Source organism: Dipteris shenzhenensis, chromosome 8 (assembly GCF_047967505.1).
Source record: "Dipteris shenzhenensis isolate YYH24624 ecotype China chromosome 8, Dip_SZ_1.0, whole genome shotgun sequence".
In the NCBI taxonomy this organism is placed as follows: domain Eukaryota; kingdom Viridiplantae; phylum Streptophyta; class Polypodiopsida; order Gleicheniales; family Dipteridaceae; genus Dipteris; species Dipteris shenzhenensis.
This window is the reverse complement of record NC_141603.1, coordinates 7,724,830-7,739,421: the sequence shown is the minus strand read 5'-3', so window position 1 is coordinate 7,739,421 and position 14,592 is coordinate 7,724,830. Positions and strand designations below refer to the sequence as shown.

At 44.1% G+C, this 14,592-nt stretch overlaps 1 protein-coding gene across 6 annotated transcripts in view; it reads left to right on the top strand.

The window, feature by feature from the left end:
* LOC147899045 (uncharacterized) overlaps positions 1–14,592 on the top strand; it is a 48,529-nt gene that overhangs the window by 23,470 nt on the left and 10,467 nt on the right. For 3 of the 6 annotated variants that reach the window (XM_087378138.1, XM_087378136.1, XM_087378137.1), the window contains 5 exons: positions 107–296; positions 423–457; positions 613–645; positions 730–807; positions 959–1,087. In XM_087378138.1, the coding sequence (XP_087234264.1) occupies positions 107–296; positions 423–457; positions 613–645; positions 730–807; positions 959–1,087 (465 nt within the window). The remainder of the gene's footprint in view (positions 1–106; positions 297–422; positions 458–612; positions 646–729; positions 808–958; positions 1,088–14,592) is intronic. The other 3 variants (XM_087378139.1, XM_087378141.1, XM_087378140.1) reach the window with 3 other exon arrangements.

Here is a 14,592-nt window from a genome sequence, read left to right as displayed (position 1 = left end):
AAAGTCCAATTAGCAAAGAAAATAAGTCAATGTTGATTTGTTGTTTGTTCTTGTGTATGTATCTTTGTTTTGAACTGGTGTTTGTGTTTCTGAACATATTTTGCAGCAATTTGGAAGAGGCAATTTGGATCGGGGTCTTGTAAGCGGTGGTGCAGGCATGCTTGGACCAGGGTCTGTGACCGTAGGGATGACAGGCCGTTCGCCTCTTATGGTAGGGAGTCTAGCTCCTCGAGCAGGCATGGCTGTGGGGGGAAATATCTTACATGGTGGAGGCCCAAGGCTGGCAAACTCTCAAGGTTTGTTTGACCTGAGAGGTTTTCCCCCATTTTTCTTGGGAGAGATGTCTTAAAGCATGCATGATAACGCTGCTCAATGTACTTTTGAAGAATCTCTGACCCATGTTCGATTGTTCATGAATTTAGGAGCAATGCCTATCACTCCGGCTGCAATTGTACAGGTAAGGATTTTTATAGGAAGTCATATAATTTACTGTAATTACTGGTTTCAAAGTTATTATTCGTCTGTCTCATTGTTTTCTAGAGATGCGAAGGCGAGTGATCGCATGATTTTTCTAACTCTGTACTTTTTCTATTTTGAAAATGGATTTGATAGGTAGCTACTGCCCAAGCCAAAGCGAGAGCTGAGGCAAGCGACTTCCTTACAAGTATAACATTTTCAGGTTTCTGTTTTCGTCTCTTGGGTAAATCGTTTTTTGCCATCTTATTTCAGGCTGCAAAGCAAAACGTGGTAAAGCAAGCTTACTCACATCAACAGTCACAACCACAACCCTATCAGAGGTATCAGCAGGTGATAAAGCATTATTAAATCCTTACCATTAAGCTCAATGATTCGTCTTCTGGTTGATGATTGCAGTGATCAATGTTTTTTGTGACATTCCATGCAATTTTGTTAAAGCCTGTACATTTTATGAACTCTTCATCTTCTGTGGAGACTACAGCAGAATTATCAACAAACTGCAGCAACTGACGATCAACACTACAAGCAATCTGATGGCACATACCTCTATCAGCAGGCATATCAACAGACACCACAACAGCAACAATCCCATTACCATGCATGGACACAGGTAGATTACCCAATGATGAAGCAGTCTTCCTACAGCCAGGTCGTATAATCATCTGACAATGATTGCATTGCTGAGTTTGTTCAGCGCTTTGATAACAGTGGTTCTAGGTTGATTTCTTCCAGTGCAACATTTTTAATGGAACTTGTTGGCTTAACAAATTTATGTCTATTTTCCAAGCACTTCAGGGCATGATCTCACAATTAAATCTAAAATGTAAGACATGTTATGAAGAGTATAACATCTGCAATCTCTCTAACAAATTTATGTCTATTTTCCAAGCACTCCAGGGCGTGATCTCACAATTAAATCTAAGATATAAGACATGTTATGAAGAGTATAACATCTGCAATCTCTCTACTGTAAGAGTTGACACTGAACCTGTGTGCAGGATAAGTGAGTAGGCAGCTTCTATGCTAGCCTCCCTCGATATGGAGGGTCACAATCACTAATACAATATGTGTATAGTGTCTGCAGTGTTATGACATTGTTAACAGCAGGGCATGCTTTGCTAGACTCCATTACAAGTGTAAATATTTGACAGAATCACAGCAGGGCATGGTTTGGTAGACTCCATTACAATTGTAACTTAATGCAATTAACTTAATACAAATGTAAATGTTTGACTGAGAATGACAACAGGGCATGATTTGCTAGACTCCATGACAATCGTAAATATTCGATCGAGAATCACACTTAATGTAATCTTGACACCTGCATTCTGTGCCCTTGCCGCAAAGAGAAATCTTTTTTTTGGCTCTTACGACTGCCTCATTCTTTGCTTCATCTATTTTTCAATGGAGATTGCAGCGCTGGAGGATATCTACCTCCTATGTAGCTGATATAGGATCATGACAAATGATGCAACCAAATACATATGCCCAAATAATGGGGTCCAAGTTGATGAAACCCACCCTGAAGCAACTCTTACTAGCACACCTATTAGATATTAAAGCCGCTCTCAATAGGGAGTCCTACTCCTTAATGACGTGTTTTTGTTAGACATATTCATTAGTCTAAGGCAGTGGCCAATGGGGCAAGTTTTGCCCTATATAAGGTTTTCTCTCCCTAACCTCAGTTAGAGGTTAAGTTTTTGGGTGAGTTAGTCACCACACATGTATTGATCTTAGTTAGCATCCTAGGGGTTTGTCTTTATGACTCCCCTTCATTGTTGTTTCTACAGCTCCATCGTTTAGCTTTGTATTCTTTTGCAGGCTCACTTCCATTTCCAAAACTTGGTTTAGAGTGGGCTGCTCTTGCTCCTGAGCACCTCCCCCGTAGTCAACTCCTATGGAGCCTTGGACTTAAGCTGTCCATCCATGATGCCAGCGACCTGTTTCATGCCACTATTTACAGCCAGGACGTGGGCCGACATTGGGTATGCAGTGTGCCATTGGCAGGCTGTGAAGAGTGTGTTCCGATATCTGCAAGGTACTCGTTTTCTTATTGCCTAGGGGGGTGACTTGCACGTGCTTACAGTGATTCGGATTGGGCTGGTGACTTTGATGCTAGGCAGTCAACCATTGGCGATTGTTTCTTTCATGACACTCATGCATTTCGCTGAGCAAGAAACAATCTATGGTTGCTACCTCATCCTGTGAAACTGAGTACAGGGCAGTTTTCAAAACCACAGTTGAGTGTGTTTGGTTGAGGTGTTTGTTGGCGTATTTTCATGCATCATTGGAGGAGCCTACTCCAATTCTCATTGACAGCTAGAGTGCCATTGTCGTGGCATGGAATCTTGTGTTTCATGCTCGTAGGGAACACATTGAAATCCACTATGACTATGTCAGGGAGTGGCTACATGCGCGGGATATAAGCTTTGTCTTGTGCCCTACACAAATGCGGTGGATCTTTTCACCAAAGCATTACCTCTCCAAAGTTTGAGTCTTTCCGCAGGAAGTTGAACTTATATCCAATTGGTGATTGATAGTTTTCTTGTACATGGTAACATTGTCACTGCATGGGGTGTTAGAAAGATTCATATCTCTAAGGAAGTAGACAATGTAATAAGGGGCTTGGGATGCTTTTTGTCGTTATAAGGTTTTCTCCCCCTAACCTCACTCCCCCTAACCTCAGTTAGAGGTTGAGTTTGTTGGTGAGTTAGTCACCACACATGTATTGACCCTAGTTAAGGTCCATCCTAGTCTTCTCTTTTTGTTGTTGCTGCAATTCCATTTTGGCTTCCTTAAGCTTTGTGTTCTCTTGCACTCTTGCTTCCATTTCCAATAGCTTTGTCTCAGCATCAATTACTCTAGAGCTTGTGTTGGCCTAGTTAAAATGAAAGTAAGGGCTGCCATTTAACTCGAGTTTAACCCTTCCTCTTGGGCAGCCTGAACCATGCAATTGTTTTTAAAGCTATTATGGGTATTACACATGCTTTAGGCAATGAGACAGCTGCCCCCCCCCAAAAAAAAAAAAAAAAAGGGGTATGCCATCAGCTTGAGGGCACTTTATAAGATAAGGAAATGGAGCAGCTAAGAACAGCTCACAGTGAGTCAGGGCCCAAGAGGTCCTTGAAGGATTGGCAAGGGATTTTATGATAGACACCCTCTATGCTATCCACATGAGCTGCAGCACCTGCCAACAGGCTGTCCCTCAAGGAATCTCGATCTTTTGCCTTCTAGCAATATGCGCCTAGTGCTACTCTATTCGATAGTTGTAGCTGAATGTGGGCTGAAGAAGATTGTACGTTTTGGGAGGAGACGAGAGTCTTTTTGTACCCTGCAAAGTGCCATATAAAGAGTGGGATCAAAACCCTTCATCGAAGGGGAATCATTTCTTGTCCTTGTTAATTCTTTTCAGTTACTTGGAATTTATGTATACTTTGTATAGAATTGTTTCAATAGGTCCAATTTGACTTATTTGCATGGTTGGAGCCTGCAATGATAGTCCCAATTGCTCATTATATAGGTTGCAAGTGGTGATGTTTCTCAGTTGCACCAACCTTGGGACCTCGATAATGACCTTGTTTAAAGTTTTGTTGGTGCATTGGAATGATTTATCAAAAACTGATCATAGATGCAAGCAAATGAGAGATTGGGTAGGGGAACGGATAAGTCCTGAATCATGCATGTTTAGGAAAATTTGCTCATATATAATGATGTAAAGACATTTAGTCTCATATTGGCCGTGTTGGACCTAGTTCAACAACTTTGATGAGTTGGACCAAGTTGACCAAAGCATTCAAAGTGAGAATTTTTACCTCAAAGTTGTTCTACATGGCACTATTACTGTGGTAGGCATGTAAAATACCACAAGAAGAAGGAATTGTGCTAAACTTCCACCTATTCTATTTGAAGTAGTATATCCTGCAAAATGTTAGAATCTAGTTTACAAATCAACACTAAACTTAGAAATTCAATGAGGATGAGTCCCCGTGTCAAACTTGAGTACATTAACTACAATTCCATGCCACCCAAAGAGTAAAGGAGGAAACCAAGATAAAATTTGAATGTGTTTAAAAAGGAAGGGTAATGTGATTATTTTCATCTTTTGGTTGTGTTGCTGATGAGCTACTTTTTCGAAGCTTTCTGTTATGTTTTGTAGAGACTCAAAAGAAAGAATCTTGTTTCCCTGTAACTTTACAAAAATCATATAGACTAGCTCTTATGAGAGCCTTCATGGTGGACGAATCTACCCTCTTCACCTACAGAGCTCTGATAAAGCTTAATATGAAGACTTGTGTTTGAATGGATGATCGTGCATATGTGATGTGTGAAGGTGTGTGCTTTTGTTAGAAGGTATGTTTATATATTTTGAGGTGCATCTCGCTTGATAATATTGGGTGCTATGTGTGTCATGGCCATTTGCAAGCCCATGGCGTGATTGCCTCGTTGGCAGCAGATGTGCAACAGTAGCAGGTATGGGTGGAGCAGCAGCAGCCAAAGCCTGCAGATGACAAAGCAGGTAAAAAACACAGAATTGACTTTTTGTCGAAAACCCAATGCATTGACTTTTTAACTGACCTGGTCAATGGCTGGTGTGGACCAGCCAAGCAGGGCCAACCAGTTCAACCTTAGTGGTTCTCAGCCCATAAAAGGCCCCAAACCCCTCATTTGAGGGGAGTCCAGTCTTCAGCCAAAAGCTCAACCCCAGCCATAGTAGGTCCTCAGCTAGGATAGCAGCGGGGAGGAGGGGAGTAGTAGTCCATCTTGTCTGTGTTCCCCATCCTCAATAGGAAGGGTGACCCCTTCCTGGAGTAGTTCTCCACCTATGGCCACAATTGTAATCAACCTTTTGGCTCAGTGATAAACAACAAATGCTCTTTACAAAGGATGGGGCTATTCCAACCCAATCCCGCCTTATTATCTGTCACCCACAGCGAAGCACATGAGTTCTTATGTGTCTTCTTCTTTACAGTTCATTCATTCTGCAAATTCATGCGAGCATGAAATACAAGATTGTTTCCTATAGCAATGCAACTCTGGCCGTCACAAAAGATTGGTGTTGCGTCACCATCCTAAGCATGATGCAAGTCATGTGGGAGCTTCCTTAACCACATACATTCGATATTGGCTGAATTTGCAGCTTTGTATTCTGCTTCACTGGAGGAGAGAGACACGCGGTCTTGCTTCTTACTGAGCCATGAGATGCACTCTGAGCCCAATGAGAAGCAATAGCCCGAAGTGGATCTGTGATCATCGATCTCCCCTGACCAATCAGAGTCGATGAAGCAACTCAGAGAAATGTCACCATCTGAAGCATAATGCATCCCGTAGGAAAGTGTACCCTGTACATATATGAGAACCCTCTTTGTTGCATTCCAATGCGTGACTCTGGGACAATGAATGAACTGGCTAAGAAGCCCTGTGGCATAGGCAATGTCTGGCCGTGTGGAGCATAAGTAGATCAAACTGCCCACGAACTGCCTGTACAATGTGCCATCAAACTTTTCAGCTGTATCATGCTTACTCAGCTTGATTCCCTTTTCCAAAGTCTAACAAAAGATGGACTGCATTGCTGCAATTTGCTGCAAATTACTGCCAGCGAGTATGATGTCATCGACATCAAGAACAAGCATGACCAAATCTGATTTTTGTTGCAGAACATATGAATTTGGCTCTGTATGAATGTTGACAAACCCCTTGGACAGCAAGAACTGATTCCTCTTGAAACAGAATGTCCCCGCTGATCACTTCCGGATACCACTTGGCTATCAGCAGAATCTCCTAGATGATGAGGAATAATTCATCGATGATATTACTCTTGGTCTTTGTCTTCTCATCAGCTTCCTGCTGCCATCCTTCCTGACACTTGTCTCCTCCCTGCACTCCTTGGCATAATGCCCCATTTTACTGTAGTAGAAGCACTTGACCTTCTTCTTCTTCTTCTTCTTGGAACCCAAAGATGTATCCTCTTTCCCGTCGTCCTTTGCTGGTGATGCCGGTTTTTCATTGCCATTGCCCTTATTGAAACACCCCTATAGGGTTAGCGTCAGCCAACTAGGAGATACTACGCTGATTCATATCTCACGTTACTTGCAAAACCGACAAAGGTTAGAGCATTAGCATAGGGACACAAATGGTGTAGGCTGGTGCATCACCACCCAACTGTAGATCGTTGCAAGGATCACCTCATAAGACTAGATCTCCCATACCATGTAGCCCCATGGGTTACTCAATTGCAATTAATCATGTATTTGATTTGTAACTAGTGACCTCTAGAGGAAGCCTTTGCAACTTGAAAATATTATTTGTAAGCAGTGGTTAACATGTTGCCAAGAAAGTCTCTAGGGCTCATGACCAACAGAGTTTTCAAAGCGTTAGGCATCAAGCATTCTCAATGACCTTTCTTTTTGACAAAAGGTATGACATTTGATCTTCTTCACCCTGAGAGTAGAAGATGAGTCATTTAATTGGGTGAGAGCAATTTTTTTAAATGTCCCAACACCCTTCACAATTGTTTGTCAATGCAGTTTGCTTCTGGGATGGAACTTATACTTCTCCTCTACATCATGTGTACGGTTTTATTTTGCAATTTGTGGGTCTGTTTGCTAGGCTTTTCAGATATCTGTTTGAAAATTCATGTTAACTGGCTTATATGCAGAAAGTCGTCATGCTTGAACTGTAGGCATGCATACTCCGAAAAAAGAAAGATCACTTTTATGTTAGATGATACAATTCTAGTGATAGCACAAACGGAGGTAGAGTTCGTGCGAATGCTCCCAGCCCCCCCCCCCCCCCCCGGCTCCCGTCTACCTCCCTCGCGCCACGCGGCCCCCTCCCCCCTTCCCTTCCTTCCCCTCCTCCGCCTCTCACCGCGCTGCCGCCACCCTCCTTCTCCGCCGCCCTCCTCGCGCCGCGCTGCCACACCCCCGCCTCCCTTCCTCCCCTCCCCCACCTTTGCGCCGCGCTGCCACCCCCCCACCTCCCCTCCTTCCTCCCCTCCTTCCTTCTTCGCCTCCGCCTCGCGCCGCGCTGCCACACCCCCCCCCTCCCCTCCCTTCCCTCCCTCCTCCCTTCTTTCCCCTCCTTCGCCTTTTCTCTTTCCCCGCTGCCGTCTCTCCTCCCCCCGCTTCCTCCTGCGCCTCCCTCCCTCCTTCTTTCCTTCCCCTCCACCGCCTCCATTCCTCCCTCCCTCGCCTTTGCCGTTTCTTTTCCCCCACCTTTTGGAGCTTTCGCAGTTTGTCGGTTCGGTATGGTGGCCGTAAGCCCGGAACCGGTGGCCTAGACGGACCCCCCCCCCCCCCCCCCCCTCCTTCAGCCTACCGCGTAACATTGACAGAGCATCAGGTCTCCTTGGTGAAGCAGGCTGCCAATGACTTTTCCCAGACTTCCGTTTATGGAAGAGTCATTGGCTATGCCCCTTCACGAGCAGACATCAGGGACTGGCGGCAGTCCACCCTATACCTTGAGGACAGCCACATTGAGGAGGTCGCACTCATGGGATGTGGTATCTTCTGGCTCAAGCTCTCCTCGGCGCAGGCTGCGAGCGATATGGTCAGACGGTCCCCTACCTCTGTGGGTGGGAAGATCATCCTTATGGTCCCGTGTAAAACCGACTCGTTACTGAAAGACAACCATTTCCACTCAAAAAGACAGTAATTGTGCTTTCATAAGCTCGTCCTCACTCCCTCTCTCTGAAGATGCACTAGGGCTTAGGACAAAACGTCGGGCTGGACCCCCCCGAAGATTTTTATTCATGAGAGAAAATCTGTTACAGAAGTTCATCGTAGAGCTGTCTGGTAATCTCTCTACATTTCAAAACGTGAAAAATCCACTTTATTACAAGAGCTTCAAGCTCAATTCAAATTGGCAACAAGCCACTTGTCTAAATCTAGACTAAGTCCTATTACATGCCACTAAGGGCCATTGTGGAGTCTTCAAAGCTCTCGGTCACACGAACCGCCTCCTAGATGCTTGTCAGGCTCCCGTTACGCTTAGGAAAAATAATTCTTCCTAGTACCTGCAACAATTAATTAAAGCGCACCACCATGGCACCCATTAATTGTTAGCGCTTTGCATGCAAATAACACACTGTGGACTAATTCTAGTCACGGTGGGCGTCCCCACTGAACACATGTGCACACCTAACAAATATAAAAATATATATTTATTCTCTGGTTGACCGGAGTCAACACTCTTGATTATAATTAAGGAGCTTTGACCAAGGGTCGAGGTGCCTTAATTATAGCCAAGTCTCTCCAACCGAAGTTGGCAAATCTTGGTTAACCGGGGTTAACCCTCTTGGCGCATGCCAAGTCTTGTTGATCGAAGTCAACACTCTCTGACCGTAGTCAGGTTTACTTGACTAGAGTCAAGTATCTTTGACCGTAGTCAATCCTTTGATCGTTAAAATAACTCTTTGACCATAATTAACACATATAAACTCTTTAATTATGATCAAATAAATGGTCAACTATACTTTGACTTAGGATATTTACATTGTGGTGACATCCCCTCGGCTTCTATTCAGTTGACCTCAACTGAAAAGCTTCCTTGTAAACATCCAAAAGCTGTGGATGATCGGATAACATGTCTTCGTCCATCCACTTGGCATCTAATGCCGTATAATTCTTGAATTTTACAAGATACCTGTAAAATTGCTTACTCTGAGGGCCTTTACGTACAGTATGGTACATAATTTGCTCTGGTTGAAGGACTTCTTCCAGCTCATCCACTTCTGGTGGATCCTCTGATACTGGTTCTGTAGGCTCTGGTGCCTGGAATTTCTTTAGAAGACTCACATGGAATGCATTGTGAATCCTCCAATGCTCTGGCAATGCTAATCTGTATGCAACCTCATTTATTCTTTCTGTAAACCTGAAAGGGCCATAGTATCTGGGAGATAACTTTGCATACACTTTCTGTGTAGGCCAGGTGCCTTCCGTCTATCATACTTCATTTTCTGACACGTAAGGCATTCAGTAACAAACTGATGTATATCTTTCCGCATCCCTGGCCAAAAGAAATACCTCTCTAGTGCTACAGTTGTTGCTGTAATTCCTCTATGTCCAGCAAAGGGAGGTGCATGGCATTTCCCCAAAATCTTTTTCCTCATTTCCTGGGTGATGCATAGGCAATCATCTTTCATTAAATACCCATCTTTCAGGGAATAGTGATTGGTGGATTGCCCCTCTTGCATTTGCTGTAAAATTTCACCAAAATCTGAATCATGAGCATATTGCTCCCTCATGCCTTCCAGGTCCTGATGATAAGCAATAGTCACATTATTGACCTGGGGTCTTTGGGACAAAGCATCTGCCACTCTGTTCCGAACTCCTGGAGTATGGACAATCTGAAAATGATACATTGACAGCATGTTTGCCCATTTCATGTGCTTCTCGGAAAGCTTGGTTTGAGTCAAAAAGTATCTCAGACTTTGGTGATGTGTCTTGACAGTAAAATCTGCACCCAAAAGATAGTGCTTCCATGTATGGATGGCATGAATTACAGCCAATAACTCTTTCTCATAGATTCCTAGATATCTTTCTGCATCCCGAAGTCGCCTGCTTTCATAGGCTACTACATGACCATTCTGATGCAATGCAGCCCCAACACATTCTCCACAAGCATCGCAATCAACATCAAAAGATTGATAAAGATCCGGGACTACCAGAATAGGCTCTGTAGTCAACTTCTCCTTGAGTGTATTGAATGCTTTCTTCTGTGATAATCCCCATGTGAAGGCTGCATTTTTCTTAGTAAGGTCATGTAATGGAGCTGCAATATCAGCAAAATGTCTGATAAACCTTCTGTAGTAAGAACACAGGCCTGGGAAACTTCGAACTTCATGCACAGTTTTCAGCTCTGGCCATTCTTGAATGGCACGGATCTTCGCTGGATCCATTTGTATCCCATTCTTGGATATTATATGCCCCAGATAGTGGATTTCTTCCAAGAAGAATTCACTTTTCTTGCTGTTTGCATACAGCTGATGATTTCTCAGCTCTTGAAACACTATAGCAAGATGTTCTCTGTGCTCTTCTTCTGTCTTAGAAAAAACTAAGATATCATCAAAGAAAGTACCCGTAAAATGCCTGTACTTCCGGAAGATGCGATCCATCATTCTATTGAATGTGGCTGGAGCATTTGTCAACCCAAAAGGCATCACTAAGTATTCATACAACCCGAATGTAGTGCGAAATGCTGTCTTGTGCACATCCTGAGGCTGTATCCTCACTTGGTGATAGCCACTCTTTAAGTCTATCCTGCTGAAAACTGAAGCTCCATTTAATTGATCCAGGACATCATCAATACGCAGAATAGGGAATCTATTCTTGATGGTCATTTTGTTCAGTGCACGATAATCGACGCACATACGGAATGAACCATCTTTCTTCTGTACTAACAGTACAGAGGAACAAAAAGGAGACGAGCTGGGCTGAATCAACCCTTTGGACAGCAAATCCTGTACCTGAGCCATAATCTCCTCTCTCTGAGTCGCACTGACTCTATAAGGTGGTCTGTTTGGTGGCTCACTACCAGGCATTAACTCTATCTGATGATCTTCTGGTCTCTCTGGGGGTAACTCCCCTGGCAAAGTATCAGAAAAGCAATCTTTAAAGTTTATAAGAAACTGAAACTTATCTTTGTCCGCATCATTCATTTCAGCATGCATTTCATTCCCTTTTTCTTTTACAAAAACCATGTACGCAGAAATTGCAGACTTTATTACTTTACCACATGAAACATCAGATACAATGGGGATAGTGTCCCCTTCATTCCTGGCAATAAACGCTGATTTTTCCCCCTATGCACAAACTCTAGCACTCTTTCAGGAAGAGTCAACTTCACTGCCTTGCGGTGAAACCAAGGCATTCCCAAAACTACATCATAATGTTTTAGTGGAGAAATGAAGAAGTCTTCCTGATCCACATAACTCTGAACATGAAGACGGAGCTTCCCTATCAAGGGAGTAACTGGCACAGGATTCCCACAGAACATTTGATCGGAATCCAAAGCCCTGCCCAACTCCTCCGTTTTTATTCCCAGCCTCAGGGCTAGATCCTCTGATATGAAATTATCAGTAGCCCCTGGATCAAATAAAATTAGCGCTTGCTGGTCTCTAACTTTGCCCCATGATAGCAGCAATTCTCGTTCTTCTGGGTTCAAAGCATGACCCAGTACGTCAGGAATTCCCCCCGCCATTGGCTTTTGCGGTCCTCGTGGCTTCTCTGCCTCTTTTCCCTTCGAAGTTGAAGGCTTTTCTGGGCACTGGGCAGCCACATGTCCCTCTTTGCCGCACCTGAAGCATTTCCCATCTCTACGGAATTCCGCTATCTGTTCAGGGGTGAATAGAGATTTGCCCTTATAAGTTCTTGAAAACTGAGTACCCCTCGGCTTCTGAGGCTGAAACCCTTTCTTTTCAGCCTTGGGGTACTCTTTCTTTTCTGATTTTGGAAAATCAGTTTGCTTTTTATCAGCACGTCCTGCATGCAAGGATGGCACTGTAGATGGATCTTGTAGCGGCACAAGACTCGCTACTGAAGCTGAATGCATAAGGTCTTGAATATTCTTTGCCCCCAAAGCATTCACTACTGCCTGAATTCTTGGAGTGAGACCTGCTCTGTACTTTCTCATTTGGGTGCCTTTGGAGATCTTTTTGAAAGGTGCAACCTGCAAATAAGCATCCCAAAACTTTTGGTTGTACCCATTCACTGTATCTCCTGCATCCATATGCAAGCTGTGCCAGTCTTGAAGAACATGGTCTCTAAACTGTTTAGGCATAAACTGTTGGTAGAAGGCTTTCTTGAAGTCCTTCCACTTCCTTGGGGCTGACCCATCTGTGGTCTGTGCACTCCACCATGCACTAGCTGTTGCTGTCAAGTGGAAACTGACCATTCTTAACTTGGAGGATTCTGAAAATTTTTCTGTACCGAATGCAGCATCAAACTGTCTGATGAACTGCAATGCTTTGTCTGTATGACCATACTGTCCATTGTAGGTCATAAACTTGACAGATTTTCCTCCCTCTTTAAATTCCTTGGTCTCTTTGGACGTCTTTCTCTTTCTAGACTTCTTGTGTTTTCTTCTTTTCCTGGATGGTTTATCTGATAAGAAAGAAGAAGACACAGAAGTCGAACTCGAGGTAGACGGTGATGGACTAGGGGATGGGTGATGATGCCTCGATCTCTTTTTACTATGGGACCGTCTCCTATGAGATCTCTCTTTCTCAGGCTGTACACGAGAGTGTGCCTCTGGCATTGGCACGTCATATACTGGATTAGGCATAGCTTCTGCTTGAAACAAATGCTGAGCCCTTGGATCCCTTTTGAGATTTTCCAGCTCTTGTATACGAGTGCGTACCATCTATTCAAATTCTTGTTGAGTTTGCGGCACACTTCTCTGTCTTGGATGTACATCCCTATCTTGTGAATCCCACTGGATAGGTGATTGATCCATATTCTGGGATCTGTAGATTTCACACACCGTGTAGGTAACTGATGCACAACTACCTTTGCTTTTCTAACAGAAAAATACCTCAACAAGAGGTGTTTTGCATTCACAATCTATGCCAGTACTGGCTGTCAATTCAAGGCATATACCCACACAGTTGCCAAAGCATCAACAACTATATTGCCCTTTTCTGGCTGCTGCAGATGGCTTCAAAAGGCATCTGTTTTTCCCTCTTTTCACTACTCAAAGGCATGCATACTCTTTTTCTGCAAATCTCTGATTTCTCTGCTTTGCTGCTGCTTTTCTGACAGTAGAAATCTACTTTCTCTGTTTTCTCTGCTTTCTCTGTTTTTCTGCTGCTTTTCTGACAGTAAAAGTCTGACAAGCAGGTGAAAATTGCTAGCAGAAACAGTCTCTGCAACTGTTCTTTTTTTTTTTTTTTTTGGGAAAAGAACAGTAACCAGATGGAGTAACTGTCTAGTTACTCTAACCAGATTGACTGGTTTTGGTCTGGTTAGTTTGCAACTGGACTAACTGGACTGGTCACAGTCTAGTTACAGTGAACAGACTGGTCTAGTTGGGCCAAGTTAACTAGACCTGTGATCAGGGTTAACTAACCAGAGTTAATTTAACCACTGGTTTGCCACATGTCAGTGCCACGTCAGCATCTGCCACATCAACTTTCTGTCAGCCCTGCCACATCAGCACCTACCACGTGTCAAAGCCACGTCAGCTACTGCGCTGTCTGCCACGTGTACTGCCACATCAGCACCTGCACGTGCATGCCACCTGGCTGCCACATCATCTGCTGAATTGTCTGCCAGCATGGACTGCCACGTCATCAAGCCCACTGCTCATCTGCCACGTGTACACCTAGCTGGCACCCTGGCCACGTCAGCATCCACGTGGACGTTGCGTCACCTTCGCAGTTTCGTGAAGCGTTAGCGTAGAGGGCATCGCCAAGGATCGCGTGGACACAGCGTCACGGAGCTAGCAGAGCTTTCCGTCCACTGGCCAAACCAGAACGATAGCGTGACTCGCTGCTCCTTCGCACCTTCTCCACGCCTTCGCCAGCACCTCGCACCCCACTTCAAACATTACGCCTAATCATTTGCGTGCTATTACGTCAGTGAAGCACGACCATGATTCGAGACTTTAATCCAGCCCACGAACAGGTCTCATACGTCGTTGCGCCATCTTCCTTTTTGCTCCTAGATACGGGCTCCCTCGATTTAGTCTAGTTTACAGGCGTTTACAATTCCTAGCACGACAGTTCTACCATTCCAGGCATCTGCCCCTTATCCGATTCGTGATTTCACACTGGCATCCTATTGAACAGTCATTTCGTGCTCGAATTTCAATCGATACTAAAAAAGGCTTTTCTCCAGGTGCTTCCAAGACCGTCATGATTTTAGAAAATCAGGAGGCTGAGCTCTGATACCAATAAAACCGACTCGTTACTGAAAGACAACCATTTCCACTCAAAAAGACAGTAATTGTGCTTTCATAAGCTCTCCCTCACTCCCTCTCTCTGAAGATGCACTAGGGCCCAGGACAAAACATCGGGCTGGACCCCCCCGAAGTTTTTTATTCATGAGAGAAAATCTGTTACAGAAGTTCAGCGTAGAGCTGTCTGGTAACCTCTCTACATTTCAAAACGTGAAAAAT